Here is a 27,276-nt window from a genome sequence, read left to right as displayed (position 1 = left end):
TTGTACGAGATCGCAAGGGACCTCCTCACCTGGTCAAAAGGTCTAAACATATCACTAGTAACGAGGTTCATCCAAGGCAACTTGAATGTCATGGCAGATTGTCTCAGTCGGAAGGGACAAATAATTCCAACAGAATGGACCCTCCACAAGGATGTATGCAAGAGACTTTGGGCCACCTGGGGCCAGCCAACCATAGATCTCTTCGCAACCTCGATGACCAAGAGGCTTCCAATATATTGCTCACCAATCCCGGACCCAGCAGCAGTTCATATAGATGCCTTTCTCCTAGATTGGTCACATCTAGATCTATATGCATTCCCTCCATTCAAGATTGTCAACAAGGTACTGCAGAAGTTCGCCTCTCACGAAGGGACAAGGTTGACGCTAGTTGCTCCCCTCTGGCCCGCGAGAGAATGGTTCACCGAGGTACTTCGATGGCTAGTAGACGTTCCCAGAACTCTTCCCCTAAGGGTGGACCTTCTACGTCAGCCACACGTAAAGAAGGTACACCAAGGCCTCCACGCTCTTCGTCTGACTGCCTTCAGACTATCGAAAGACTCTCGAGAGCTAGAGGCTTTTCGAAGGAGGCAGCCAGAGCGATTGCTAGAGCAAGGAGAACATCCACCCTTAGAGTCTACCAATCAAAGTGGGAAGTCTTCCGAAACTGGTGCAAGTCAGTATCTGTATCCTCGACCAGTACCTCTGTAACTCAAATAGCTGACTTCCTCTTATATCTGAGGAAAGAACGATCTCTTTCAGCTCCCACTATCAAGGGTTACAGAAGCATGTTGGCATCAGTCTTCCGTCACAGAGGCTTAGATCTTTCCAACAATAAAGATCTACAGGACCTCCTTAAGTCTTTTGAGACCACGAAGGAGCGTCGTTTGGTTACACCTGGTTGGAATTTAGACGTGGAACTAAGATTCCTCATGTCAGACAGGTTCGAGCCGCTACAATCAGCCTCCCTGAAAGATCTCACCTTAAAGACTCTTTTCCTGGTATGCTTAGCCACAGCTAAAAGAGTCAGTGAGATTCATGCCTTCAGCAAGAACATCGGATTTTCATCTGAAACGGCTACATGTTCTCTACAACTTGGTTTTCTAGCCAAAAACGAGCTGCCTTCTCGACCTTGGCCGAAATCGTTCGATATTCCAAGCTTATCGAATATGGTTGGAAATGAACTAGAAAGAGTCTTATGCCCTGTGAGAGCTCTTAAGTTCTATTTAAAACGAACTAAACCTTTACGAGGCCCGTCTGAAGCTTTATGGTGTTCAGTTAAGAAACCATCTTTGCCTATGTCAAAGAATGCTTTATCCTTTTTTATCAGACTGTTAATACGAGAAGCTCATTCCCATCTGAGTGAGGAAGACCAAGCTTTGTTGAAGGTAAGGACACACGAAGTTAGAGCTGTCGCAACTTCCGTGGCCTTTAAACAAAATAGATCTCTGCGAAGTATAATGGACGCAACCTATTGGAGAAGCAAGTCAGTGTTCGCGTCTTTTTATCTTAAGGATGTCCAGTCTCTTTACGAGGACTGCTACACTCTGGGACCATTCGTAGCAGCGAGTGCAGTAGTGGGTGAGGGCTCAACCACTACAATTCCCTAATTCCATAACCTTTTTAATCTTTCTCTTGAAATGTTTTTATTGTTGTTTTTGGGTTGTCCGGAAGGCTAAGAAGCCTTTCGCATCCTGGTTGATTTGGCGGGTGGTCAAAGTCATTTCTTGAGAAGCGCCTAGATTAGGGGTTTTGATGAGGTCCTGTTGTATGGGTTGCAACCCTTGATACTTCAGATCCTAGGGGTCGATCAGCATCCTGAGAGGATCGCGAGGCTCCGTAAGGAAGACGTACTTAAAAAGGCAAAGTAATTGTTCAAGTCGACTTCCTTACCAGGTACCTATTTATTTTGTTTTTGTTATTTTGATAACTTCTAAAATGAAATAAAAACTCTTAGCTCATAATAATGTAAACATATATTGCTGGTCTCTACCCACCCCCCCTGGGTGTGAATCAGCTATTATAATCACCGGCTAAGTTAAATATTGAAAATGTTATTTTGATAATAAAATAAATTTTTGAATATACTTACCCGGTGATTATAAATTAAAGGACCCTCCCTTCCTCCCCAATAGAGACGCAGTGGAACGAGGAGAAAATTGAGTCTTTGTTTACATTGAGTACTGGGTATCTGGACGACAGATGGCGCTGTTGGGCACACCCGCAACCTGTGTAGCGATCGCTGGCGAGTTTTACCTTAGAGTTTTCTGTCGAGCAACAGAGTTGCAGCTATTATAATCACCGGGTAAGTATATTCAAAAATTTATTTTATTATCAAAATAACATTTTTATGCCCCAGTATACGAAAAAATTTTCAGGATACGAAAAGCTTACGAGATCCCAACTCATCGCTGAGAGTAATTTTAAAAAGTTTCAACTTTTTTGTTAATTAACTGTACCTTTTTTTTCAGGGTATCAACCCTTAATTTAGGTGTACAGGTAACAATACACCTTCACTGATCCAAATGCTTTACATACAGTACCGTAACTTTTATACAGTAGTAAAGAAAACGGACCATTTTCTTAGGGCTTGAAGGGGATAACTAGGCTATAACTACATTATTGAATAATCTCATGGTGGTTTCTGGAATGGATTAGGCTGTTTTTAACGATTGGGTTGATTATTGAATGATAGAAATGGCTGCATTGCATGTTTATTACTACAGTTTAGTGTGTTTATGAAAGAAAAGGTGTCTTTTCATAAGGCTTGGAACGGATTAGGCTATTTACATGTAAAACGCGACTCAGGATACAAAAAAATCAGCATACGAAACCGTATCCTGAACGGATTACTTTCATATGCTGAGGCATCACTGTAATTCTTATTTGTTTCTCCCTCAGGTTTTCTTGAATGTCCAACATGATCACTGTTGGTGTATTAACAGTGAGTGATCGTTGCTCCAAGGGTGAGGCTGTTGATGAGAGTGGGGCCAATCTTGTTGCTCTCATTAATAGTTTTCAAATTTTTCAAGGCAAGGTTTGTATCATCAATTTGTTTACTGTTCTTGTAACTGTCAAGTTTTACCAAAACTTGCAAAATTACTCTAATTTAACCCTTTTACCCCCAGGCTATTTGGAAATTTCCAACCCTTAACCCCCAAGGGGTTATTTTTTTCCCAGCACATTTTGCAGTATATTTTTTCTAAATTGCTCTAACAGCCTTAATTTTTGTCATAGAGAGGTCAGGTTGGTCTCATTGTCTTGGAAAATGGCTGAATTTTCTCAAAAAATTATCAAAAATATAAAAAAAAATTTTTTTATAGCATTTTTTTGCAAGGACGTACCGGTATGTCCATGGGGGTAAAGGGATGGCTTTTGTGAAACGTACCAGTACGTCCTTTGGGGGTAAAAGGGTTAAAGGCATATGTTCATTTTAGATTACCGTATGTAAAGCACGGACTCTAGCGTTGACAGCCTGTAAAAAGGGCATAGATTTTAGAGTAGTTTTGTTTGTTTTCATTTTTTGATATGTACAGTACATATAATAATACAAATATTGTTCTTTGGCCTTGAAAACTGATGCAAAGATCTACAGAGGTTTAAAAGGTTTAAAGGTCGCTCATGAATGGCAGCGGCAAGGGACAGTGACATTGCCCTAGCAATCAGGACAATGCCCTAGAGACTGACCATATATTATATGATCAACGCCTAATCCTCCTCTCCACCCAAGCTAGGACCAGGGAGGGCCAGGCAGTGGCTGCTGATGACTCAGCAGATAGACCTATAGGCTCCCCCAAACCCCCCAACCTTAGCTCACAAGAATGGTAAGGTTGCAGACACTAATGGCACTTGTGAGTCTGAGCGGGACTTGAACCCCCGACTGGGAAACACCAGGCAGACGTTACCGATCAAGCAAGTGGTATATGTTATGTCCTCCATCATACAAAATGCCGTTGATATCTTTTCCTTCTATAACCAGTAGCAACATCTGTTCATAGTTCTTTACAGCTAGATGTTAGGGTTGGCGGTAACTTGTAATAGTCATTTCTATTTGGAAATCTTGGACTTTACACATTTTATTATTATTATTATTACTTGCTAAGCTACAACCCTAGTTGGAAAAGCAGGATGCTATAAGCACAGGGGCTCCAACAGGGAAAATAGCCCAGTGAGGAAAGGAAAATGTGAAAAATAAGATATTTTAAGAAGAGTAACATCATTAGAATAAATATCTTCTATATAAACTATATAAACTTTATCAAAACCAGAGGAAAAGAAATTAGATAGGATAGTATGCCCGAGTGTACCCTCAAGCAAGAGAACTCTAACCCAAGACAGTGGAAGACCATGGTACAGAGGCTATGGCACTACCCAAGACTAGAGAACAATGGTTTGATTTTGGAGTTTCCTTCTCCTAGAAGAGCTACTTACCATAGCTAAAGTCTCTCTTCAACCCTTAGCAAGAGGAAAGTGGCCACTGAACAATTACAGTACAGTAACCCCTTGGGTGAAGAGGAATTGTTTGGTAATCTCAGTGTTGTCAGGTGTATGAGGACAGAGGAGAATGTGTAAAGAATAGGTCAGAATATTCAGTGTATGTGTAAGCAAAGGTAAAATTAACCGTAACCAGAGAGAAGGATCTAATGTAGTACTGTCTGGCCAGTCAAAAGATGCCATAACTCTCTTGTGGTAGTATCTCAATGGGTAGTATCTTTCCTTTAAGGGAAAGTTTCAGTACAGTATTTTGTTTTGCTATTAGTCCAACTCAACTGTTTTGTTGATGTCTTCTATAAGCCATGAGAGTAGAACATCTTTTAACTGGTGGAGGTGTTGTAGCGGAAAGATCCCATGACCAAATCTTCTTACAGGTGACAAATTATTATAAGGTTAAGTTAGAATACTGTATCCATCATCCCTTTGAGACTTAAAATATGTTAATTTCATTGAAAAAGTTGTTTAGTCAGTTTCATTGCACTATTTTAATGAAAAGTACTGTACCAACTTTTTATTCGTTCCAATACACTGGTCCTTTTCACATTTTCTTGATCATCTGATTCTATCAAGAGGAGGAATTTGTAAAGTACTATTCATAGATGTTTTTAAAGATTATGAAAAAGTCCAAGTAAAAATTCTAGCATATTGATATATTACAGGTCAGCAAAACAGGTTGTGTACCAGATGAAGCGCAATTAATCAAGGAGAAAATACTGGAATGGTGTTTAGAAGATTTAAACTTGATTATCACAACTGGGGGAACTGGATTTGCACCGCGTGATGTCACTCCCGAAGCTGTGAAAGAGGTAATTTCTAATTTTTGCATTATTGATAATAGAATATTTTGTATATTCCTACGAATTCTTTTGTATTCTGTGTACTTTTTGTTGTTTCAATTTAGATTTCACATCTTTTCTTTTATCTGGATTATCTTCCTGGCTTTGTTGATGTCTCGCAGGATTTTATAAAGAACGTGATGAATGCAAGAGTTGATGGGAGAAGTACAAGAGGAAGGCCAAGGTTTGGGTGGATGGATGGAGTGAAGAAAGCTCTGGGTGATAGGAGGATAGATGTGAGAGAGGCAAGAGAGCATGCTAGAAATAGGAATGAATGGTGAGCGATTGTGATGCAGTTCCGGTAGGCCCTGCTGCTTCCTCCGGTGCCTTAGATGACCACGGAGGTAGCAGCAGTAGGGGACTCGGCATTATGAAGCTTCATCTGTGGTGGATAACGGGGGAGGGTGGGTTGTGGCACCCTAGCAGTACCAGCTGAACTCGGTTGAGTCCCTTGTCAGGGTGGGAGGAACGTAGAGAGTAGAGGTCCCTTTTTTGTTTTGTTTCATTTGTTGATGTCGGCTACCCCCCAAAATTGGGGGAAGTCCCATGGTATATGTATGTATGTATGTATGTATCTTCCTGGCAAAGCTGGGAACTGTCAAAGCTTGAAACTAGACTAGGGACTGATGGCTTAACAGTGTCATGGGGGAACACTCCCACTAGTTTGCTTAGTTCCAATAATTTTCTTTCTCTGTCAAATTGAGAGCAGACGTGGTCTGTCGTTCTCTGCCATGGCTGTGCTTGAAGTTTCTGGAAGTCTCTTCCTTTGTTCCATAGTATTTATTTTGTTGAGTGGCTTGTGCTTATGGTTTGTATGAGGAGACCAGAGATTTCTCCTGGTAAGTGGCTTGTGCTTATGGTTTGTATGAGGAGACCAGAGATTTCTCCTGGTAAGTGGCTTGTGCTTATGGTTTGTATGAGGAGACCAGAGTTTTCTCCGGGTAAGTCTTGTCAGTGAACATACTCTGTCAGTCACTGTTTATTAGTTTACCTAACTTTGGAGTTTATCCTTGGTTTCAAACATTTGTTATAGGAGACTCTAGTGCTCGTCCATTCAAATGTAACGTCTTATTTCTGGTTAGCTGAACAGCTTAAGAAATTCATATTTCAGTGTAAGCCAAAGACATCTCTTTTTGACTTGAGATTGCAATACATCTGTGGATGCCTTTTGCTTCCAGTCGCTGCTCAAACTACCCCTATTAAAGGATTGGGTATTTTTGTGATTCATCTGCTGCAGTACACTTTATATTGGATTATCAATGGTGGTTTGCTGATTTCTGACTTTCCCATTCCTTCACCTTCATCTCCTGCTGCTACTGCTGATAGTCTTAAACATATGAGGTTACAGAACTATTGAGGATACTATTGTCTTCCCTGTGCAACCCTCAAGCATTATTTCCTTCACCAGGCTCTCATAAAGATGAGCATTTCTGTGGAATATACCACCCCAGTGGGACTTGTTCTATGTGGATCCTTGGCCTCTGTAGTGCCTTCTGTTGCTGTGTGAGATAACGAAGAGACCCAGGCTTGTTTATAGGTGAACAAGCTTAGACATTCACCATCCTCTTTCTCTACATTATAATCATAGTCCTCCGCCTCCTTGACCCTCCCCTTCTCCAGGTAGGAGGACGTTTAGGAAAGCAAAGAAAACTGCCCTATGCAAGAAGGCCAGGTGTCATTGTAGCATTCCTCCTCCTCCTCCATCAGAAGGGTAGGACAGTCTTGGTCGATTCCAGGCTCTATTGTCATCATATTCAGTCACCTGCAAGGCCTTCCCAAGAGAGGAGGATCAACTGTGACTCCCTCGTCGGTACTTCTATGGTAGAGATTAAGGATGCTAGGGAGGCTTCCCTATGTAAGGACACGTATCTGTCTAGTATTCATCACTCTTCTTCATAAAGTTATGAGTCTCAGTCAATTGAGGGGAGTTTAAGCTCAGAAGTCTTGTACATATAAACTATCATATATGCTAACCTGTTTCATCCATATTCTACACTTGCTCTGGCTTGTACCTGTTCTCCTTGATAATCTCTCGGAAAAGAAAGCTTTCCTGGCTTGTGGTCTTCTGATGCTGCCTCCATAGACATCTTCACATTTTTCAGTAAAAAATCACCTGTAACTATCAAACCTACCTTTGCTGGCTAGGAAAGGTTTATTTAGCATAGGTAATGATGTTTCACTTGTGCATAGTCTGTGATTCTCAGCCTTACCAGGAGAACACTTGAAATATTGGAAGCGAGATATTGCATCTTATCCTGGTTGAGATTCAACTCTGTGCTACATCTTTGTGTTCTCCATCTAGATCATTTCCTTGTCCCTCATCATTGCTACGTTCTTAGCACTGCATGTAGCTTTTGCACATCCTGTATGGCAGAATGAATGTTTGCATAGTTTTTATTGATATACAGCAAAGTGCTCTTTTTCACGTGAAACATTTGACCGTCAGTGGCGTAAGATGTACCTTGTCTACATTTATTCAGCACCTTTACTTTTTGCCCCAAGGTCAGCACATTTTTATAGAGCTTAGGGATAGGTTGAGTGGATGGTGAAGCTTTTGTAGGGACTACTGAAAAAGTTGAATACTTGGTGCAAAGAGATGATGTATATGCAGGACGTTTACTGTGCACAGTGCCAACAAGACGGAGGGAGTGAGAGGTGGGCTGCAACCTGCAGAGTGGCAGTGAAAAACAAGAATGTCGGAAAGTGCACTGAACTTGACGGGCGTGGAGCTCAATGATTGATGCTTCGAAAACCCAAACTTTTTAATTGTATTGTGAATTTCCTTCATGAATCGTATCAGCAAAACTCAAATATGAGAATGACAAGCACTTACTTTACTTGGTGGAAGGATGACAGGAACTTCTGGGTGTGAGTTCTAATTAACTCAATGCCACAGAGATGTTCTTTTTTCTCCAATGCCTTGGGGAGGAGTGGGTTGCAATTTTGCAAACCTGAAGGACATGTTTATGCCAAAAGGATAGCAGCAATCCTGGCACAGCAATCTTTTAGGAATCAGTTGTTAGTTCTAACTGTTGCTTTGGTGAGCAGCAAAAGAAGAGTGGCTTGCAACAAGTAGTAACCCTTTTACCCCCAGGTTATTTGGAAATTTCCAACCCTTAACCCCCAGGGGGTTATTTTTTCCTCAGCACATTTTGCAGTATATTTTTTTTAAATAGCTCTAACAGCCTTAATTTTTGTCATAGAGAGGTCAGGTTGGTCTCATTCTCTTGGAAAATGCCTGAATTTTAAAAAAAAAATTATCAAGGAAGTACAGGGTGGTTTTAGAAGAGGTAGGGGTTGTATGAATCAGATTTTTACAGTTAGGCAGATATGCGAGAAATATTTAGCAAAAGGTAAGGAGGTGTATGTTGCGTTTATGGATCTGGAGAAAGCATATGATAGAGTTGATAGGGAAGCAATGTGGGATGTGATGAGGTTATATGGAGTTGGTGGAAGGTTGTTGCAAGCAGTGAAAAGTTTATACAAAGGTAGTAAAGCATGTGTTAGAATAGGAAATGAAGTGAGTGATTGGTTTCCGGTGAGAGTGGGGCTGAGACAGGGATGTGTGATGTCGCCGTGGTTGTTTAACTTGTATGTTGATGGAGTGGTGAGAGAGGTGAATGCTCGAGTGCTTGGACGAGGATTAAAACTGGTAGGCGAGAATGACCATGAATGGGAGGTAAATCAGTTGTTGTTTGCGGATGATACTGTACTGGTAGCAGACACAGAAGAGAAGCTTGACCGACTAGTGACAGAATTTGGAAGGGTGTGTGAGAGAAGGAAGTTGAGAGTTAATGTGGGTAAGAGTAAGGTTATGAGATGTACGAGAAGGGAAGGTGGTGCAAGGTTGAATGTCATGTTGAATGGAGAGTTACTTGAGGAGGTGGATCAGTTTAAGTACTTGGGGTCTATTGTTGCAGCAAATGGTGGAGTGGAAGCAGATGTACGTCAGAGAGTGAATGAAGGTTGCAAAGTGTTGGGGGCAGTTAAGGGAGTAGTAAAAAATAGAGGGTTGGGCATGAATGTAAAGAGAGTTCTATATGAGAAAGTGATTGTACCAACTGTGATGTATGGATCGGAGTCGTGGGGAATGAAAGTGATGGAGAGACAGAAATTGAATGTGTTTGAGATGAAGTGTCTGAGGAGTATGGCTGGTGTATCTCGAGTAGATAGGGTTAGGAACGAAGTGGTGAGGGAGAGAACGGGTGTAAGAAATGAGTTAGCGGCTAGAGTGGATATGAATGTGTTGAGGTGGTTTGGCCATGTTGAGAGAATGGAAAATGGTTGTCTGCTAAAGAAGGTGATGAATGCAAGAGTTGATGGGAGAAGTACAAGAGGAAGGCCAAGGTTTGGGTGGATGGATGGTGTGAAGAAAGCTCTGGGTGATAGGAGGATAGATGTGAGAGAGGCAAGAGAGCGTGCTAGAAATAGGAATGAATGGCGAGCGATTGTGACGCAGTTCCAGTAGGCCCTGCTGCTTCCTCCGGGGCCTTAGATGACCGCGGAGGTAGCAGCAGTAGGGGAGTCAGCATTATGAAGCTTCATCTGTGGTGGAAATGTGGGAGGTTGGGCTGTGGCACCCTAGCAGTACCAGCTGAACTCGGTTGGGTCCCTGATTAGGCTGAAGGAACATAGAGAGTAGAGGTCCCCTTTTTGTTTTGTTTCATTGTTGGTGTCGGCTACCCCCCAAAATTGGGGGAAGTGCCTTGGTATATAGATAGATAGATAGATGAAAAAAAAAAAATTTATAGCATTTTTTTGCAAGGACGTACCGGTACGTCCATGGGGGTAAAGGGATGGCTTTTGTGAAACATACCAGTACGTCCTTTGGGGGTAAAAGGGTTAAGGTACAATCTCCTATATAAATTGGTAATTCAGGTGCATAAAGTTTGCCCCGCCATCGAGGTGTCAGAATGTACTGGTAGATCAGTTCAGTTGGCAGGGAGAGGTTGAGCAGAAAAAATGACTTAGGACAAACGACCGTGTTATAACAAAATATTTATTTGTAATACAGAAACTAACATCTGTAGATTTTAAATAATCTTGACAAATTTATTATATATAGTTGGTTGTCAGTTGATGCTAGTTCACTTGGAGTAGCGATTGCTTCTGGTAAAGCAAACCTAGAAGCATTGGCAGATGTACTCCTGTCCCAAGCTTTCCACTCCACCTTGAGCCAGACCTAAAAGATAGGTAAATCTTTAACCACCCAATTCAAATTGAAAACCAGAATTTGTATAGAATTGTTTAAATGGAAATATCAATATAATTTTTGACTACACTAAAATTGTTTACAATATATAAAGGTAAATCAAAAAGTTAAATTCACCTCCATAGCTAATATCAATTAAATATTAAATTTTAAAATTGCAAATCAAAAGTCAACAATTTCAATATTTTGACCTAATTAACAAATGAAATATATGCGATGAGGGCATCACTTAAGAATATACGTTAAAAGGCCGAATTTCAATTAACAAGCAATTTAAGGTCGACAATTGATAATTTTAATTAGAGTAGCCTATAAACAAACCTAGTTTCAAGAGCGATTTTCAATTACTGAGTTCAAGGCTTTATTTATTTTTTGACTTGAGGATGATAAAAGTCACCAAAGAAATGCCACTACTATTGTGCCAATCAATACAATGACCCACCTTATAATGACTTCATAGGATGAAAAAGAGCATGGGTATGATGATTCCATAGCCTTTGCTGTTGGTCGCCTCCACATTCATCAGACGAGGTGTAGAGTTAATTTAGTTCTTCATAGTTTTACACTCGGTTTTCGTAGCACTAAACACAATGAGTCCCATCGTTGTAGAGTAATTTAGAAAAAGTCCAGCACTACGACGACAAATAGAACCGGTAAAATGTCCCAAGGTAAGGTGAGGTGAAGGAGAGTAATCACTTCTTGACGGTTGGTGTTGGACTGGTTTTCCCTTCCAACAGTGACTTCGAGGTTACTTCGTAGAGTTGTTTGGCTCGGAATATTCAAAAAATTAGGTAGTTAGTAGTTATCTTTAACTCCTATTTACTTTGGTTTGCACAACGAAGGCTGAGGTCAGTTAATTAGCACAATTTTATTTAAAGTGATTAGGAAAAATAAAGCCTCAAACATTAATTGAACAAACCAGAATTACATTAGAATAAACAAATTGAAAGAAACAAATTCAAAGAAATTCTAAAGTAAACTACGGAGATAATTACCCATTCCAAGGAATGTTTCTCCAGGTAAGGTAATTACCGATCATAAAGAAAATTTCTCAATCACCCAAAATATCCATAAACTTTTAACAAAATATTTTAGGAATATATATTTAAATATATATTTTATACACTCCGAGGGGAGGGATTGAATTTTCACCTGAAAAGTCAATGGAAAATAAATTTAAAACAAAATAAAGTTAACTGATAATATTTACAGATTAAATGTCTTCCTATGAAACAGTGAAAGAATTTCCTTAAGTTTTAGCCATGCTGTCAATGGTCACTTGACATTAAAGGAATCAGGCTTGTCACATGACGCTTGACAAATCTTCGACTTTCAACTAGCATTAATTTAGCCCCAGTAACTTCATCGTAAATATTCTTGGTCAGCTCCTTAACAATTCATATGTGGTAATCAATGGCTTTGGTCATATTCTCCTTAATGATGCCTAATGTCTCCCGAGTCTTAAAGGTGTCATTCACTAAGGCTAACTTATCAGGTAATTTTTCCAATTTAGATGTAAGGGTTTTCAACACTGATTTGGCTAAATTGTAGTTGCGGCCTAGTAGATGACTAACTTTCGGGTTCCATAACAGTGGCATACATAATCTTCCATCAGCAGCCCTATGGGTTTCTTCTAAAGCATACCCTATAAGCCTGTCATTCAGTTGTACATTATCTTCATGATATTGACCTCTGTCTTCCCCAACATAATATTTACAAGAGAGTTCTAAGCATTCATTTGTAGCCCTATTCAACTCAGATTCTATTATCTGACCATCATCATCAAACAACTCATATGTATTAGAAGTCTCCAATTCATTTAAAGATGAAGATTCTACTGAAACGTTCTCTTTCGTCCCTGTTGGAAGTACATTTACAGCTTTTAACATATGTTGCACATTCGACTTCATGGAAGAACAAGGCTTCAAGAATCTTAAATTGCTCTTTAATTTATTTATGTCTCCCTTTAATAATATACCCAAGCATGTATCAGAATAAATGGAGTCATTTGATTTCCCAAATACTATATCCTTTTCAGGGATACAATGCAAGGACTCTGATCCTAATATAAATTTAATATTGTCTATCCTATCTGTAGAATTTAACAATCCCCGATCTGCTAGCTTGTATCCCTTTGAAACAAACCCACTGACTACTTCATTTAACCCAGGTAACTGCAATGAAACATCAATTGAGGGAAGACAAAATGCATATACAATGTAACTATTGCTACCAATTGGCAACTCAATTTCAACTTGTTTAGTCTTATAACTCTTAGAGGAATTAATACCATTAATGGTTAAAGAAACTCCATTATTTACAACTTTCAAATTTAAATCTTGAGCCAAATTTTCTTCAATGTAATTTGCTTGACATCCAGTGTCTTTAAGGACCCTGAGATTGGTACCTTTAATTGAAATATTAAAAGTTGGCAAAATTGTATATCCCTCAACCTCACAATTTAAAACTTCAGTTATAGCAGCAACACTACTGCTTGAACTACCAACAACATCTCCATTACCACTCTCAGAGTTTCTAACTCTATCTGTACTGTTACTGGCTTTAAATTTTTTCTTTTCGGAATTTGGATTTTCTTTAATACTGGTAGCACCTTTTTCATCGGGACACAAAAATGACATATGCCAGCCTTTGCAGCTTTTACATTTGGAATTAAATCTGAATCTGCATTCTGATAATATGTGACTAGGATAGCCACACTTTGAGCAAGCACCCAGTTCCTCCAATTTTTTTCTTTTATCTTTGCTAGATACAAAGTTAGGACATTTACTCAAAAAATGACTTGGATCTTTGCCTAATTTACTACAAATGCAGCATTTACCTACTTTAAGAGTCAAAACAAACCTTGGCAGCAAAGCTAGTAGTGTCAGACTTTAGTTTCTCTACTTTCTTAAATTTTTTACCTTGTAAATATCTCTCACTAGCATCAAAGAAATTATCCCTAATCTCTGAAAGAGATGGCCTAATTTTGTTAGTTATGGCAGTCATATGACACTTTAATTTCTCATTTAAACCATTCCAGAAGAAAAACTGAAGAAACATGTCAACATCAATATTTAAGGTCTTAACGCTTGCTACTAAATTGCTTACTTTCCCAATATATTCAAAAGGATCATCATCATCTGAAAGTTTTATTGAAGATATTTGCTTTATGGTATTAAAAATTTGAACTTCTCTTGAGCCTAAAGCCTTCTCTAGCAAAGCTTTTGCATCAGCATAACTCTGACTTTGAACATCCAAAGTGTTCATTAATGTAAGAGCTCTTCCCTTTACCTGCTGTTTTAACAACAATAACTTATCATATTCTGGGAACTTAAACTTTGAAAGGGTTTGTTCAAATTCTACAAAAAACTTCCCCAGATCTTCGCCTTCAGTACTATTGAAGGTTGGTAAAGGAGCATGAGGACTCTTTAACAAGGACTGATGTGACTGATTATCTATAGGCAGATGCCGAACCTGAGGTAAATTTTGTAAAGTAGAGATGCTCTCTTGAATTTTAGTTTTGTACTGTTCACATGCATCAAGCTCAACTAACAAAGCAGCTTCATCACATTCAGTAGAAAACTTTGAAATTTGTATTTTAGAATCTAAGTCAGATAATTTCGTGAAATGCTCTTCAAGCCTCAGTTTCAGTGTAGAACGTTCAATATCACTATATGATGAAAACTGATCCTTCTTATTGTAAATTTCAGTAACTGACTTTCTAACATATTTTCGTGATTTAATCAATAACTCAGTCATCTTGATACCAGTTTCAGTAAGAATATAAAGCCTAATAAAGTCAAAACGGCAATGGAAATATACGTAATCTTAAAATTTAACCAAGGAAGTATAAATGTTAAATTACACCTCGTCTGACTAGCTTGGAAGCGAACCAGCAGCAACTCTTAACCACCAACATCCTCAATCCTGTCACGGTCGCCATGAGTAGAAAAAATGACTTAGGACAAACGACCGTGTTATAACAAAATATTTATTTGTAATACAGAAACTAACATCTGTAGATTTTAAATAATCTTGACAAATTTATTATATATAGTTGGTTGTCAGTTGATGCTAGTTCACTTGGAGTAGCGATTGCTTCTGGTAAAGCAAACCTAGAAGCATTGGCAGATGTACTCCTGTCCCAAGCTTTCCACTCCACCTTGAGCCAGACCTAAAAGATAGGTAAATCTTTAACCACCCAATTCAAATTGAAAACCAGAATTTGTATAGAATTGTTTAAATGGAAATATCAATATAATTTTTGACTACACTAAAATTGTTTACAATATATAAAGGTAAATCAAAAAGTTAAATTCACCTCCAAAGCTAATATCAATTAAATATTAAATTTTAAAATTGCAAATCAAAAGTCAACAATTTCAATATTTTGACCTAATTAACAAATGAAATATATGCGATGAGGGCATCACTTAAGAATATACGTTAAAAGGCCGAATTTCAATTAACAAGCAATTTAAGGTCGACAATTGATAATTTTAATTAGAGTAGCCTATAAACAAACCTAGTTTCAAGAGCGATTTTCAATTACTGAGTTCAAGGCTTTATTTATTTTTTGACTTGAGGATGATAAAAGTCACCAAAGAAATGCCACTACTATTGTGCCAATCAATACAATGACCCACCTTATAATGACTTCATAGGATGAAAAAGAGCATGGGTATGATGATTCCATAGCCTTTGCTGTTGGTCGCCTCCACATTCATCAGACGAGGTGTAGAGTTAATTTAGTTCTTCATAGTTTTACACTCGGTTTTCGTAGCACTAAACACAATGAGTCCCATCGTTGTAGAGTAATTTAGAAAAAGTCCAGCACTACGACGACAAATAGAACCGGTAAAATGTCCCAAGGTAAGGTGAGGTGAAGGAGAGTAATCACTTCTTGACGGTTGGTGTTGGACTGGTTTTCCCTTCCAACAGTGACTTCGAGGTTACTTCGTAGAGTTGTTTGGCTCGGAATATTCAAAAAATTAGGTAGTTAGTAGTTATCTTTAACTCCTATTTACTTTGGTTTGCACAACGAAGGCTGAGGTCAGTTAATTAGCACAATTTTATTTAAAGTGATTAGGAAAAATAAAGCCTCAAACATTAATTGAACAAACCAGAATTACATTAGAATAAACAAATTGAAAGAAACAAATTCAAAGAAATTCTAAAGTAAACTACGGAGATAATTACCCATTCCAAGGAATGTTTCTCCAGGTAAGGTAATTACCGATCATAAAGAAAATTTCTCAATCACCCAAAATATCCATAAACTTTTAACAAAATATTTTAGGAATATATATTTAAATATATATTTTATACAGAGGTATTATTGACACTGGTCTCCACACCCGGGAGTAATGAGAAGGCTTTTGTTGTCTGTGTAAATTTATCATTGACCTATTAGCCACATTCCTAAATAGGAAGTTCCCGTTGCTTTGCTCTCATGTTCTGGATCTATGAGGTGTCATGGAAGATGCATTCCAATCACATAGAACAACCTTGCTTTGTATCTCATGAACTAAAGAGATAATACCCCCTTCACTGGCTTTCTGTAAGAACCTCTATGTTGCTTAGGTATTGAGGGAAATTGTGTTGCAACACCAGACCACTACAAAATTGTCTGGCAACACCGGACTACTACGACATTGTGTGGCAACACCAGACCACTACGACATTGTCTGGCAACACCAGACCACTACGGAATTGTCTGGCAACACTAGACCACTACGGAATTGTCTGGCAACACCAGACCACTACGGAATTGTCTGGCAACACCAGACCACTATGAAATTGTCTGGCAACACCAGACCACTACGACATTGTCTGGCAACACCAGACCACTACGACATTGTCTGGCAACACCAGACCACTACTGCCTCTATTTACCTCAGCGATGTTACCTACAAGTTTTAGGATACATTCTCCTAAGCACCTGTGGTGGCTGTCTAGGTGTAAGCTAGGGAGTAGATGAATGCCACACTGTGGATTTCTTTCTTTTAGAGTCTCCTAAATATTAGCCAAATTTCTTATACTCATTGGACGGACCAGATGCAGGCGAATAACTTGGAACGACAAGACTTATGTAACAAAAAGGTGGGGGAGTTATAGACAGTAGAGCATATATGTGGGGATTTGGGATATTTGATACCTTCCAAGTTAGTGTTTTGATATGAACACGCGGTACACAAAGGGTCGCACTGAGATATGAGGAGCGTCGAGATGATATCACGACGCGACCAGAGAACTTACTGAAGGTCGAGACCCAAGCTCACATGTGGCCTGCCTCGGGATTGCCCTTAGGGCACGTATCCTTCCGCCTAGGCCTACCATCACAGAAAACAGGAGTAGGGTAAACTACACAAAACTCTGGTCGGTTGAGAGGAGGTTCCAGGTAACTCCTAAGAAAGTAGTTCTCGGTAAGTATGTTAGGAAAAATACAAATTACTAATAATTTGTGATGTTTTATGGGTAATTTATAAACTTTCCTCACATGCTCAAAGCTCTGGCTTTAGTGGCTATCTAACCTCACATCACATGTCAGATCAGGTAGTAGTTTACAGAAGACTTCCCCCGCTCGCATTTGTAACCAGGAAAAGGATACGTCCAGGTAGGGGTGAACAGCCCAGCCACTTCACTGACAAAACTAGGCTAGTGATTTTCATTTTTCTGGAAATAGAAACCCTAAGCCTTTTATGATGTATAGTATCCTATCTCTAACCAAGCCTATTTTTATGTTCCTAGTACTGAGGAAGAAACTGGTTGCCAATGCATAAAGTGGTGTGGGTACTTCCATACCCTCATGGGCTTTCCAATACAGAATCTTATTTCAGTCTTGGTCCGTTTTGAATATCACTGGAAAGATATTGCAGAAAGTCTTCAGATTTGTAAATCACTTACCGGAGTTGCATTTTTTTTGTTGAGGCTACCATAATTGTGGATAGTCATTTAATTAGGGAATACTGTATATAGATAATCCAGAAATTCAGTATTTTTACTTTGGTATCATATACTTAACTTTTCTATTGAACAGTATTCTTTAATTGTCAATTTACTGTACCATTGCCACACATTCAGATAAAATAAATGCTGCACACTTATAGGTGATAAAATGATTGAAAATAATTCTCTGGGGGTCTTTTAAATGAAAAGACTTGACTGTATTATGCTGTAGCAATGATTGATACTGTATGTTAAATTGTAGTTCCTTTTACCTTTTAATTATTAACAGGTCATTGAAAAGGAGGCCCCTGGTCTTGCAACTCTAATGATAACTGAATCACTCAGAGTTACTCCTTTAGCTGTGCTTTCAAGGCCTGTTTGCGGCATCCGAGGAAAGACGCTCATTGTGACGTTGCCGGGTAGCAAAAAAGCTTCGGAGGAATGCCTGAGGTAATGTGTTGAATGTGCTTCTTAACCCTTTTACCCCCAAAGGACGTACTGGTACGTTTCACAAAAGCCATCCCTTTACTCCCATGGACGTACAGGTACGTCCTTGCAAAAAAATGCTATAAATTTTTTTTTTTCATATTTTTGATAATTTTTTGAGAAAATTCAGGCATTTTCCAAGAGAATGAGATCAACCTAACCTCTCTATGACAAAAATTAAGGCTATTAGAGCAATTTTAACAAAATATACTGCAAAATGTGCTGGGAAAAAAATAACCCCCTGGGGGTTAAGGGTTGGAAATTTCCAAATAGCCTGGGTGTAAAAGGGTTAACTGAGGAAATAAGAAGCATGAGGAAATGAATACAACTTTGATTGAAAATTTATTTTATTTTGTGTACAGTAATCTAATCTTTATCGTGCATAGTAATGCATGTTATTTTTAATGTACCCGTTTAATCTAGACATAAAATTGACATAGAACTTAAGCTTATTGTTGAATATGTAGTTAATCCTTCATGAATATAAACTTAGCTTTATTATGAATATGAATTCAGTCAGGCTTAGAACTCGGCTGTTAGAATTGATAACGAGGTGTAGGTAGTTACTGGCGGGTTATGACTGCTTGCAGTCATTAACTTGTGAGGAGTGTAGGGAATGTCCATCCTCTCAGTGGCTGAGTATGGTAAGAGGAGAAAGAAGAGATCTAAGCGAGATTCTAGTCCTTCAGGGTCTTCTCGAATTCTCAGAAATTCACTGGATCTGTCCTTTATTCCTCTGGTACTCTGGCTTCTGAGCCTTCTCTGTCTCCCTCCTCTGGGTGATGTCAAAGATAGGCGAGAACATTGATGTAACCTTAAGGCAAGCCCAAAGGAAGTTGGCATCATCTTATTTTCCTTGAGAATTGGGTATTTGGTCTCCTTGGTGGAACCTGAAACTCTTGTTACATAGGACGATGCCCTATGGAAGCAGTGGCCCTCCTTGGGTAACAAGGGCATTCCATTGATGAAAAGAGTTTCGCAAGCCCTTATAACATTGAGGGCTAAGTCTTTGCCTGTGTAACACTTTCAGCTCCCTCACTGATCATGGTATGCAGTCCATCCAAGATAATGTTTCAGCATAATTCTCAAAGAGTTAGGATGACTAACTCCTGTACCTCTTTCTTGTCCTTCTCTGGAAGGGATGCAGCAGCTGCAACTGTTACATGCTGGTTGGAGGTCTCATGTTGGTAAGATGCACAATGCAGAACCTTTTTCGCAGACTGTCTGCGAAAAAGCAACTCCTCTATCCTCCTTACAAGGTAGAAGACTGGTCAGTCTTACCATCCATTTCTTTTCATATACTGTACCTAGTTTTCCGTGGTCTAGTACTGGCTTTCCTTTAAGCCAATACTGATTGAGGTCCTAACAGCTTCTACATCATATGGTTAGCTGTTTGGAGCTTGTTGGAATTATTTTTCCTGCTCCAATACGGGAGCAGAGAGGATGATACGTCTGGGGTAAGCAAGAATCTTCCGGTTTGGTTTTTACGGACTTCCTCCTACTAACGAGTTGAGCATGTGTAAAGGTTTGTATGCGTGTAAGAGCAAATAGCAAATTTTAGAAGTAATTTGTATTCTTCCTAGCTATACAAAACTGTCTTTTGATTTAAATTTCCCGCTTCAAACATCCTTCTCAGTCCTATGCCCATGGGAAAAAGTAACTATTCTGTGTCAGACATGTGAGCGGGGATTCCCCCCTCGTGCCACTTGGTATTAACCAACTACAGTACGTTGTTAATGAACCAATGGATTTTCTAGCACCACTGATAACATATCCCCGTTTTAAGGGGCTCAGTTTTGTATAGCTAAAAATATAAAAATTATTTTTAAGATTTATTTCCTTCCATTTTTTTTAAAATGGAAATTTAAGTAAAAATCCCTTTAATAAATATGTGTGATTTGATTACTTCATACTGAACTAGGTGAGATCATAGTTCAAATCTGCCTCTGCATATTGTTTATTGTTTAGATGATACAAGTTATTTTCTTCATCCTGTTAGCGGGCCAATTTCCCTATGTTGAAGCACATGCCTAATTTCCAGAGGTCGTACAACCTTTGTTTCTTTCGTTAACAAAACTGAATCGGAAGCAAAATATTAGATCAGTGACTTTACTCTTGATACTATCCTCATCTTATCTGGTTCAAATTAACATTTCTTTTTCCTGTGGGCACTATGTTAGTTTAGTCACTGTTGTTATGACCTCTAGGGAAGATGTCTCGGGTTGATTTTGGTGCATGTGTTAGGATAACTAATTATTTTTTAAAAAGTTATATATCATATTTGATGGCCTCATTTTAGGAAATTGTTAATATTTGGAATACACAGTTCAATGAATGTTTCTTTATGTATGCTTTCCAAGGCTTTGGTATTCTCTGTTCACATGTATATTTCTTGTAAGAGCTGTGTATTGAAGTCAAGTCCTACTTTTGTCCTTTCTTTTCCATTATTTTCAGGCCTTTGATATAAAGGGAAGTTAACTTAACCTTCTATTAGTCTGCACTAAAAAAAAAAAAAAAAAAAAAAAAAAAAAAAAAAAAAAAAAAAAAAAAAAAAAAAAGTCTCTTTGCTTTAATTTGAACAGTTTTTATTTTCCCGTAATATTACTGATAACTTTTGTGCCTTTTTCATACATTTCTTCATGCCATTTTTATCATCAACTATTCCAGCTCCTAGTCACTCGTGCCTTACGTCCTTCTACAGTACTTTACGTCAATTCCTCTTCCTGTCTTCAGCTTACTGTCCAACCTCTATTAACGTTCATTTCATAGTGGAATTGTAGGGTTTTTCCCGTGTTTCACTCGAGCGCTGAATGGTTTCACGGGTCGCAGCGCTGGACTAGTTATCCCAAATTCATATAGTTTAACCTAATCCATTACCACCTACTTATAACTACCACTGTTACTCTTTTATTTTCTTTCACTGTATTCTTCATTGTAGGTGTTTAAAGGTTTAAAGGCTGCTCATGAATGTCAGAGGCAAGGGACAGTGACATTGCCCTATCAAGCAGGACAATGCCCTAAAGACTGACCATATATACATATGATCAGCACCCAAGCCCCCCTCTCCACCTAAAGTAGGACAATGGAGGGCCAGACAATGGTTGCTGATGATTCAGCATATAGACCTATAGGCTACCCCAAATTCCCCCCCTTCTCTTTAGCTCACAACGATGGTGAGGTTGCAGTGACCAAAGGAACTAACGAGCTTGAGCTGGACGTTGCCTCAACTTGCAGTACAAGCTTAAATTTTTGCAGTTTTGGACTATGGTAGACCTGACCTGAATCCAATGCCTTTGATTTCCAGCTACAAACGTCAACAAATAGTCAGGTTTCTTATGAAATAGATGTCAGGTTATTTCAAAGGTCATTTTGCTTACTCTATTAAATGATGCAATATTGTTTTATTACAGAATTTCTTTATATTATCTTTGTTATTTTCCGTTGGATTTGTTTGTATCTGAATGTTTGTAAGTTAAGGACCTTCTGTATAATGACTGCCGGTTGCTGGGTCTCATTTTGGTTTTAAGAGTCTGTGTTAGTTGGGGTTTTGACTTGAAATTGGTTAAAGGCTAATCGAATCATTACGAGTATAAGGTTTGTTTGCATTTGATCTTTAGGTAAATTGCAAAATTAAGTCCTCAGTGGTGTCCAGTTGATATTCTTATAATCATGAATAAGTTAATTTCAGTTCAATTTTATATGTATTACAAATTTTGCTTCTCAAATTTCCAGGTTTATTGCCCCTTCAATACCACATGCAGTTGATCTTCTTTTGGAACACACCACGAATGTAAAAGAAACTCATTCGGAATTGCAAGGCCGAGGCGTCTTTACTCGCCACCACCACGATAATTTGCATTCTCATGGCCACCATCACCATAGCCATCACCACCACGGCCATCACCAAAGGACACAACACCACAAATCTCACCATCACCATCACTATCACTCTAGCTCCAGTGGCAGCTCAGAGTCAAAGGCAGATGTGTCTCAGGTTTGTAGAAGACCCAGGAAATCCCCTTACCATTTGATATCAGTTGAAGAGGCTATAGAAATTATCATTAAAAATTCTTGGCAGTGTGGACCAAAAACCGTTGGAATGGCAGAGTCCCTTGGATATATTTTAGCAGAGGATATTAAAGCTAATGACCCTTTGCCACCTTTTCCAGCCTCCATTAAAGATGGCTATGCTATTGTTGCCAGCGATGGTGCTGGTTTAAGGAAGGTGCTGGGAAGTTCTACTGCAGGATGTAAGCCAGAAGAGTTTTCTCTTAAAAGTGGTGAATGTATCAGAATAAACACGGGAGCCCCAGTTCCTCCAGGTGCAGACGCCGTAATTCAGGTCGAAGACACGGTATTGACGAAAGAGGCTGATGATGGACGAACAGAGATTGAAATAGAAATCTTGAAGACTCCAGAAGTAGGTCAAGATATTAGGCCCATAGGAAGTGACATAGCTGCCAATGAGGTTATCCTCACCACGGGAACTCTTCTTGGTCCATCTGAAGTAGGGTTGCTAGCAACTGTTGGTGTAACAGAAGTACTAGTCATTGCTAAACCTATTGTTGCTGTCATGTCAACAGGTACGTTTAATGTTTTTACTTAACCCTTTTACCCCCAAAGTACGTACTGGTACGTTTCACAAAACCCATCCCTTTACCCCCATGGACGTACCGGTACGTCCTTGCAAAAAAATGCTATAAAATTTTTTTTTTTCATATTTTTGATAATTTTTTGAAAAAATTCAGGCATTTTCCAAGAGAATGAGACCAACCTGACCTCTCTATGACAAAAATTAAGGCTGTTAGAGCAATTTAAAAAATATATACTGCAAAATGTGCTGGGGAAAAAATAACCCCCTGGGGGTTAAGGGTTGGAAATTTCCAAAGAGCCTGGGGGTAAAAGGGTTAAAACCACTTATGTGTTTAGCAAGTTTATTTTTATAATATTTATGGTAGTTTTAGTTTATCTGCTGTTGTTCCTACACAAATACAAAATTTCATCCTTGAACTCGCTGGAAGAGCTATTGAATTGTTAACAAAGTAGTAACGGTAGTTAATGGCAGGTAGGTCAAGGGAAGCCACCTACCTGTCTGACTTAGACGAGCCAATTTTGACTTCGGCCACCTGGTAAAATGAAGTTTCTATGCTAAGCTCTTATTTTTTCCACTAGCAATGTTGGATCTTTTCCTTATTTTGATTTATTATATGTGATGGTTTTTTTGGAGCGCATTCACTTGTGATTAGAGGAAGTGCCTCAAAAGGTCTGACATGTTGCAAAATTGTTTATATTGTCAATTCCCCATGTGTTATATACCTTTGTGAGGGGTGTGACTATGTTCAACCCCACTGACAAGTGGAGATTTTGAGCGCCATTTCGAGTGTAGTTTGGCTCCTTCCCCTGGGTGGGAGTTACTCTGGCTTGGACACGTGTCGTCTGTACCTGCCTGCCCAGTAATGACTGCCTTACACTAAAATAGTAGTAATGGTTTCCCATATCTGGAATGAATGAAACTGCGCAGCTCAATCTATTGTCTTCCTCCCTATTATGCATTCCCAAATCTGTTCCCAGATTTGAAAATTCATATCCTAGGGAGAGAGTTATTTCTAATATTGAATGTCAAAACTTCGTCCTTAGAGGCTTGGGGATCTCTTGGCCTTGAGGACGTTGCCTTCCCCCCGCCGGTTTTCTAAAGAGTAAGAGAACCACTGAATCTCTACTGTAAGTCAGAGGAGTCCAAGGACTTTTAGTAGTACATAGACTTCAGGAACGAAAACACCTTTGCTTAGTGGCCATTGTGAAGTATTTTGGTACTCCATAAGGGCCTTGCCTTCCATGGGCTCCCGATGTCTGAGCTTGTAGGGAGGAGGCCCTGGATGGGTGAATGCAGAGATCTGCACTCTGAGAATTCACTTCGACTAAACATCTTGCTTCTCCTGCTGACTCATCAACTATGTGTATGTAACATAGGACAATGCACATCGCCTTAAGCAATGGCCTCCACGTACGTCAATGGTCAATAGTTATTGAACTTTGATTTTCTAAAGTGTTCAATTCCAGAGTACCATACAGAGGAAAGGAATTTATGTCCTCTCTTCACCACTTAACCAACCTGCTCAGCAGGTGGCACAAACACAACGGATGTGCTCCTGATTGTATCGGTACTGGACTCCTCGTCTCCCTTTCCGAAGGGTGACATTGAGGCACTAGTGGAAGAGGATGGTTACAACTAAGGGTGGTCTTGTGGTATCCCTCAATGGCTTGATAGCCTTAAAGGCACCCATAGCAGAGCCTTATGGGGTGTCCACCTATCAAGAAACACCTGCAACTTCTTTCTTCAGAAGCTGTCGGACTCACACCACACCTTCGTCCTTCCGAGCTCTGTCAGTAAGTGTCTTAAGAGGAAAAAGAATAGAGAGGAGCGACGTAGAGATGTCTTTTACATTCTTCCCCCCCAAATCTAACATCTGAATCTTTTCCAGACTTATCTTCCAGGTTCCATCTCTGGATATATCGGCAGAGACCGAACAAAACTGGTTTTTCATGCTGGAATTCATGTACAACTCCACTCCTCTTTTTCTATAGAGTTCAGACATGCACAAGATAAGGTCAAATGTAGAATGCATCTATATTCCAGATTCCTACAGGAACGTTGCTTCTATATCGAAAGAATGGATCCATTGCATTACAAGTGGCCATTTGTCCTGCTTGTTTACTTGCTGTTGACCTGTTAAGGAATGATTTCCGTTGATACTGAAAGATTAAGATAATAAAGGCATTAAGGATCAGGAAGGCATAGACATTCCATTGAAACTACCCCCATGTAATTGTACAGATTATTGCAGATTTTTCATTATTGGCTGGTTCTAATTTCTATTGCTTTGGAAGTATGACTTCACAGACTTGCCATGAAGACCAGGCGTCCTTTTGTGCTTCCATTCAGGATGCATTTTCAGCTAGTTGCAGCTTCATAAATGACAATGTCTAAGGCTACAGGGCTTGGGCAATTGTTCACTGCATATCTATCTTCTATCTACCTTATCAAAATATGAGACAAAAACAGTATCAAAATAGGGTCTATTCTTGCTTATTGCGTTAGGAAAAACAAGCAAAACTTTCCTTAAGACCCACATACATTTCCTTGAGGTTAAATGACTCCTGCCTCTCATTTTTACACACACATACACATAATAGTTTCTGATCACTGTGAAGAAAGATCTTCAATAAATAGGAGAGAAGGGATGCAAAGAAAAAATAGCACATAAAGAGGGTTTTTGTGACATGTTACATGAATCAAGTTAACATAAGAAAATCAACTTTTTCCAGTTTTGATCATCAAGAGGCTTAAAGATTTTTGATGAAAATTATTGAGTAAAGTGGATTTATTCTTCTTTCTAGGATTTTCTTCACAAGTCTTTAGCTAAGAGATATTGTCAGTGAGCAGTTTTCAAAGTAAAATGAGTTAGTTGCAGTGTAACTGTTTAGTAAAGAATTTGGCATGAAGTTTATCTTATAATTTTTTTTACATGGATTTTCCTTTAGTTTGTAGAGGTTTTGTGCAATCTTTTGTACTTAATCCTAATGTGCTCCATTGCCACATACAATCCTTCTGGTCTTTACTATGGATGATTATTTCAGCAAAGCTGAAACTAGCTGATAAAGCTTTTTAGCTAGGTATAACTACCCTCTGCTAGTTAGCAGGGGGAGGAGCGGGGTAGGATAGTCGCCGCTCACACAAGCACTAACGACTAGCTGTCACTTCTTATTTTGGCTCGGTAGAGTAAAGACGTAGTCTTTCTCTTCTGCCAAAACATTATAACCAGTGTACGATTAAAAGCAACTGGCCTAAAGCTTAATAATGAAGTCCTTTTTCTTTCAGAAGTCTTTGGCCCCAACTTCTGTTCACATTGCTTTGGTGAGCGGGCGTGAGAAGTTGCTAACAAGAACTCCTCAGAGTGACTTGTCGGGTAACCCCTTCAGGGTGAACCCAGAAACGAGCTTTGGCTACGTTTCACAGGCAACATTCGATGTTGACCTTCAACTTGAGCTCAGCTCATTGACGGGAAGCAGAGAGTGCTGCCTGGAGGTTTGCCTCTAGGTGTTTGATAATATTCCCTTCTGAGGGAGAGTAAACCTCCACTTTTGTTTTGAGCAAATTTTCCCTTACAAGGGAGAATCCCTCCACTTACCACTGTCCAGCAATCACCTTGCTTGCAGGGAGAATTGCAGACAGTGGCAACATTAGTTGGTCGCCTTTCCCGTCTATGGGAGAGACTGCCTTCAGCTGTGTGGTCTCCCTCTTTGGGTGATTCTTCCAGTGGGAATTTATTTCGTTCATGCCCCACCCTTGCTCTTCAGAGCTTGGCGACGCAGGAATTAGATGACTGCTTGCAGTTCCTACTCATCACTGCCTGAGCCTCAGGGTACAAAACGAGACTCGTTGCTACTTCCCTCTGGGGTCTGTCGCAGATGGTGACAACTTCTGGCCGCCGCCTCTCCCAAGGACGAGTCGCGTAAGCCACAAGTGAGCGCTACTGTGGTAGCGCACACTTTCTCTGCTCGTCTGTATCTAGCTTAACAGGTAAGATTCAATCCTCCTTACCAGCGTTCGCTGGTGTCAGATAGCGTTTGCTGATTTTTGCTAGTGTTCATGAGTGCTTGCAAACATTCACTGGTAAGCCTATATGAACTTGTGCAGTGCCACTACCTGCACAGCATAACCCACAGGAGCCTAGACACATCCCCAATAGGTCCTGCGGTGGCTGTTAAAAACATAGTCTAATACACCACGGCTCCCTTGCAGGACGAGTAGCAGATGGTCAGGGCCAGATGTTACCCACAAGTAAGTCTAGGGTGAATGTTCGAGTGACTGGCCACTTTCTGCTTCATCTTCCCAAGGAACTCTGCTTAGCTGACCTCGTCTGTCTGTGGGCGAGTACCCACGCTCTTTGTGCAACCTGATATACTGTATATGTATATATTTATGTCCCCGTCGGACAAGGTTTAGATTTTGCAATGAGTGCAGACCAAATGCATGCTTATTTATACAAATCACAGAAATTTTCTATTACCAGTACCGATTACCCAGGCCGTTATTCTACGAGGATAATTAAGTGTCAGGGTCCCTCTTCAACAGCTCGTACAAATCACAAGAGGCCACCCCGGGTCAGTAACCAGCCAGTTGGTTCTGAGTACTTCCACCCACCTAAAGGCGAGGAGTCTTCATAGGGAGCGGAAGGTTTGTATGTGGCGCTGTAACAAATAACAAATTTGGAAGCAATTTGTATTTTTCCTAGCTATACA

At 39.5% G+C, this 27,276-nt stretch overlaps 1 protein-coding gene across 2 annotated transcripts in view; it reads left to right on the top strand.

Moving 5' to 3' along the window:
- The window catches only part of cin (Molybdenum cofactor synthesis protein cinnamon), a 48,622-nt gene that overhangs the window by 16,349 nt on the left and 4,997 nt on the right, over positions 1–27,276 (top strand). For both annotated transcript variants that reach the window (XM_068344210.1, XM_068344211.1), the window contains exons 2-5: positions 2,899–3,034; positions 5,151–5,297; positions 17,777–17,937; positions 21,706–22,556. In XM_068344210.1, coding sequence (XP_068200311.1) covers positions 2,909–3,034; positions 5,151–5,297; positions 17,777–17,937; positions 21,706–22,556 — 1,285 coding nt within the window. In that variant the 5' untranslated portion in view covers positions 2,899–2,908. The remainder of the gene's footprint in view (positions 1–2,898; positions 3,035–5,150; positions 5,298–17,776; positions 17,938–21,705; positions 22,557–27,276) is intronic.

The sequence above is a fragment of the Palaemon carinicauda genome, chromosome 20 (assembly GCF_036898095.1).
Source record: "Palaemon carinicauda isolate YSFRI2023 chromosome 20, ASM3689809v2, whole genome shotgun sequence".
Classification (NCBI taxonomy): domain Eukaryota; kingdom Metazoa; phylum Arthropoda; class Malacostraca; order Decapoda; family Palaemonidae; genus Palaemon; species Palaemon carinicauda.
Note: the sequence above shows the minus strand (reverse complement) of the source record. Positions and strands in the feature narration are given on the sequence as shown.